The 4,138-nt window shown below is 49.8% G+C and overlaps 1 protein-coding gene across 1 annotated transcript in view; it reads right to left on the bottom strand.

Moving 5' to 3' along the window:
- Positions 1 to 162: 162 nt before the first annotated feature.
- The window catches only part of LOC104538811 (regulation of nuclear pre-mRNA domain-containing protein 2-like), a gene marked incomplete at both ends in the record, with an annotated part of 4,866 nt that continues 890 nt past the window's right edge, over positions 163 to 4,138 (bottom strand). Inside the window, 4 exons of the mRNA XM_010182149.1 lie at positions 163 to 338; positions 1,169 to 1,295; positions 2,097 to 2,149; positions 3,716 to 3,793. Of these exons, the coding sequence (XP_010180451.1) occupies positions 163 to 338; positions 1,169 to 1,295; positions 2,097 to 2,149; positions 3,716 to 3,793 (434 nt within the window). The remainder of the gene's footprint in view (positions 339 to 1,168; positions 1,296 to 2,096; positions 2,150 to 3,715; positions 3,794 to 4,138) is intronic.

Below are 4,138 nucleotides of genomic sequence, written 5' to 3'. Positions count from 1 at the left end.
TGTTCCTGGGTGACCTAGTCTGGGTGACCCTGCTCTGGGGGGAAGTTGAACTGGATGAGCTTTCCAGGTCCCTTCCAACTCCTGACATTCTCTCATTCTGTGATTCTACCTTTTGAGGTCCTCAGGAACACCTGCAGATGTCTTGAGGAGAAGCATACTTACATTTGCTACCACTTTCACTTCCTTGTACTGCGCTTCATAAAATATCCCGGCGTTCTCCAGGGCCTCAGTGAGCGAGGGGCCGTTCTTCACTTGCTTGTCCAGGCCATTCACAAATTCCTCCAGCTTTGAACTCGCTTCCTCAAACTCCTTGGAGAATTTCTTTCCTCCCGTTTTGTCTGCAGGGAGATGAACACCGCACCGTGAGCTGCCATCCAGACAGGAACTCAGCCCCCAGACGCACATCCTCAGCAGCAGCAACAGGGAAATTCAGACCAGGGACACTGCACCACACCACACAGCCCCAGACCACCCCATCATGCATCCTCTAAAGAAGAGGCCAAGCTGCCTGCAGTCTCCATTGGTTTCCAACTCATGACCAGGGATAAGGAAGTTTAAGACACAGAAATGTACAATTTTCATCTACGCAGAGAGCAGATTTTCATTTGGGAAGAGGCAAAAATCTCGAGTTTTATTTTTCCTTCATTATTATCTTTCTAAAGCCAAAGGGGCTCATAGCACCCATGAGCAACGACGACTGGAAATGCCCATTTTCAAACACTGCAGTCACAGATCACCACACGCAGGCAGAACTCTCTGCAGCTTTACAATTAAACTTCTTGTTAATCTGGCTCAACATAACTCAGTTAATTTTGCCCTAAAATGCGCTGCTTGCTGCTGGCCTTGCAGCATTCTCAAACTGTTGCTATCGCTAGATGCCCTAATTAACTTAAAATATTAAATCGGAAATTATCTAAGGGGTTCTGCACACATTGAGAACAACGCTGCTGTAAATCCACGCAAGGGCATGTTCGAACAGTACAAAACAGCCTCCATCACGTCCGCTTCACAATTACCACCACTTTCAGGCTTCTGCTTGGCAGCACTTGGAAATCTTGGCATTTTACCGCCCTAGACGGATTTCTGGTGTGAGGCTGCACAGAACCGAGGAGCTCCTACACGCCTGCACCTCCTGCAATCACAGCGGGTTCGCAGGTTCAACCTTTACCTTTCAAGCACTTGAGCGTCTCGGTGCTGCACACGTCCACTCTCATGGTGGAAAGCTGCTTCTCCTTCAGCTCGATCTGATCTTCCGAGCGCTTGTACAGCAGCAGCTCATCGATGAGAGACTGCGGCTGCAAAACCAAACAACAGCATCCTCATCACGCCACGCACAGCCCGCAGCACAGCCCTGCCCCAGGACAGACAGCGCGCGGTGCAAGACCATTCCCAAATGCGAACCAACGCAGGATGTGTGTGAACCTCCGGGGTTTTAACCCCAAGTCACGGATCAGCGCACCTGGGCTCAGATGGGGCTGTAATTCCTCAGTCTCCTGGCTACAGTGGTTAGGAGGGACAGCCCTTATTTTATTTTTTAAAATTTTCTTTTATTTATTTTATTTTTTACATTTTTATTTTTTACTTTCTATTTTAATTTTCTATTTTTTAATTTTTCTTTTTATTTTTTTAACCTACTCGTGCCCATGCGTTTCATTTCCGCACCACACTTCTCTGTGGGACCCAATTTAAATACATTTCTTGCCATCAACTCCTCAACCACCCTGAATCCTCCTTCACACCTCAGCCAGCGCCATCCGTAAGAGCTGCCCCTCCATGTGCAGGACATCAGATCCCAGTGGATCCCAGCAGATCCAAGAAGGGAAACTGCTCGTGTGAGATTACCCCAAATGCAAACCAGTGCTCCCATGGGCAGCCCCCGCACTGCTCCCAGTACATCCTAGTGTCTTCTGCTCTGCAGCAGCACAGAGGAGGGGTGACTGCCCTAACAAAACCCAACCAAAATGTCATTAAATACCAAGGAGCAAAACGGCACCGAATACTCGAGCTTGCCCAGCAGGTTAAAGCTGCTGGTGGACATCAGCTACAGCCCAAGGACAGAGATTAGCACAACAGAGTATTTTCACTTGCAGACTTACTCTGAATTCGGCAACGATCTTGGACTTCAAAGCAGCTTTTGGGTTCGTGGATGCTGTTGGAATAAAAAGTATGAAGAAACCAAAGAACTACACCGTAACCAAAAGTCAGTCACAAAAGGCAGCTCTAATAACAAATATTTTAACGTAATTCAACAAAAGGCTCGCGGGCTGCTGTTCTTCACTGCACTTCCTCCCACACACAGGTGTCCCAGTGCTCTGGGTTTCCCTCAATGGGACACAGGAGATCGTGACTGAGCTCAGCAAGTTACACTATCACTTTTTATTTTGTTTTAATGAGCTATAAACATGTACTGTGCACGCTCCAGCTCCACCTCTGGGAAGGGTTGATCTAACAGCGTTACTCTCTACAATAAAGGCAATGATTTCCTCAGTGCAGGACTCACAGCACTGCTCTGCTCAGGGCATCTCTGCGGTGCTCACCGGGCCTAACCGCGCTCCCACCCCTAAAACCCCTCACCCCCCTGTGCTGACACCTCAGTAACAGGGGGGAATGAACCCCACTATCACAGGACACTGAATCCATTGATTTCTGGGCAAAACAGGAGAAACTTCTGACAAGAGAAGCACTAAACCCTTCATCCACACTGAATACAGCACATTTGTCTGGGAGAGACCTGCTGATGTGAACCAAGTAATGAACGCTGCTGAACTCTTGGTAACCTTCTGATCTCAGCACTTGCACAGGGGGCACACGCCACATCTCACACCTGATGCTCCACAACTCGCTTTAGGGACCACTCAAGGCTTTAGTGTATAATTCACAGAATCACAGAATATGAGGAGTTGGAAGGGACCTGGAAAGCTCCCCCAGTGCAACCCCCCAGAGCAGGGTCACCAGAGCAGTCACCCAGGAACACGGCCAGGGCTTTGGGTGTCTCCACACAAGGAGACTCCACAGCCTCTCCACAGCCTGGGCCATGCTCTGCACCCTCACATCAACAACTTTGGCCTCATGTTCACATCACCCTCCTGTGCTCCAGCTGCACCCATTGCCCTTGTCCTGGCACTGCCAGCACTGAGCACAGCCTGGCTCCGTCCTCCTGACACTGCCCTTTCCAAATGGAGACCAGCAATGAGGGCACCCCTGGGCTCCTCTGCTCCAAGCTCAAGAGCCCCAGCTCCCTCAGCTGCTCCTCATTTGGGAGATGCTCCACTCCTCCATCTCTGTAGACCAGTACCACTGGTGCAATTATAAAGGCATTTCCTACTGGACTGTGCTCCCAGCACTGCCGGATGCCAAAGCTCACGATCTGCACTGCCATTTCCCAGCTCAGCTTTAACCCAGCCCCTGGTTTGCTGCTGAAGATGCGATGCCGAAGGCACCGTCCACCTCTGCAGCAGCGCTCTGTGGTCCTCAAGGGGCTGCACCCCTCCTCTCTCACAAGGATTTTCTTTCCTTACTTTCACCCCTTTACAAAGGGGATCTCTAGCAACAGCCCCATGGTGTTCTACACATTATCTGTGAGGAGCTTTACAGCCCCTGAAAGCGTATCCTGGCTCCTGTCATGGCCAGGAGCTCTGCCCGTTCGGGCTGGCCTCTCCTGCTCCTCACGAGGCCGTTCCTGCACCAGCTCAGAGCGTTCACGTTGGTTCCTTACTTTGCGACTTCTTCCACGGCTTGTTCGGTTGTTTGTTCAGCGTTTCCTTCAGCTGCTTCTGAGTTTTGAACGTGGTACCTGGAAAACATGGCAGTTTTTGCAGTCTGGCATTAGGGGATGCCTTGAAGGATCTGGTTTTGGTGCTGTGTGGTTGCACGGTAAAAGACTGAACAGAAATTTGGTTTAAAATACCCAGACCAACTTCCTCAGTGCTGGATGCCCAAGAAAACCTCGGTTTACTCAGGGACGCAGCAACCCATGGGGTGGTCTTCACTTTTAAATCAAGTTTCTGTTTGCCCTTACACTGAGACAGTTCAGAAACCACAGCAGAGACCACGTAAAAAGGGAAAACACACGGCCATATAAAAGAAAACCACATCAGCCTCTTTCAGTAGGCTTTTACAAAATCAGAAGTAACGCACA

Source organism: Mesitornis unicolor, unplaced genomic scaffold, assembly GCF_000695765.1.
Source record: "Mesitornis unicolor isolate BGI_N332 unplaced genomic scaffold, ASM69576v1 scaffold27510, whole genome shotgun sequence".
In the NCBI taxonomy this organism is placed as follows: domain Eukaryota; kingdom Metazoa; phylum Chordata; class Aves; order Mesitornithiformes; family Mesitornithidae; genus Mesitornis; species Mesitornis unicolor.
The sequence above is the reverse complement of the archived record's forward strand: the minus strand, read 5'-3'. Positions and strand labels throughout refer to the sequence as shown.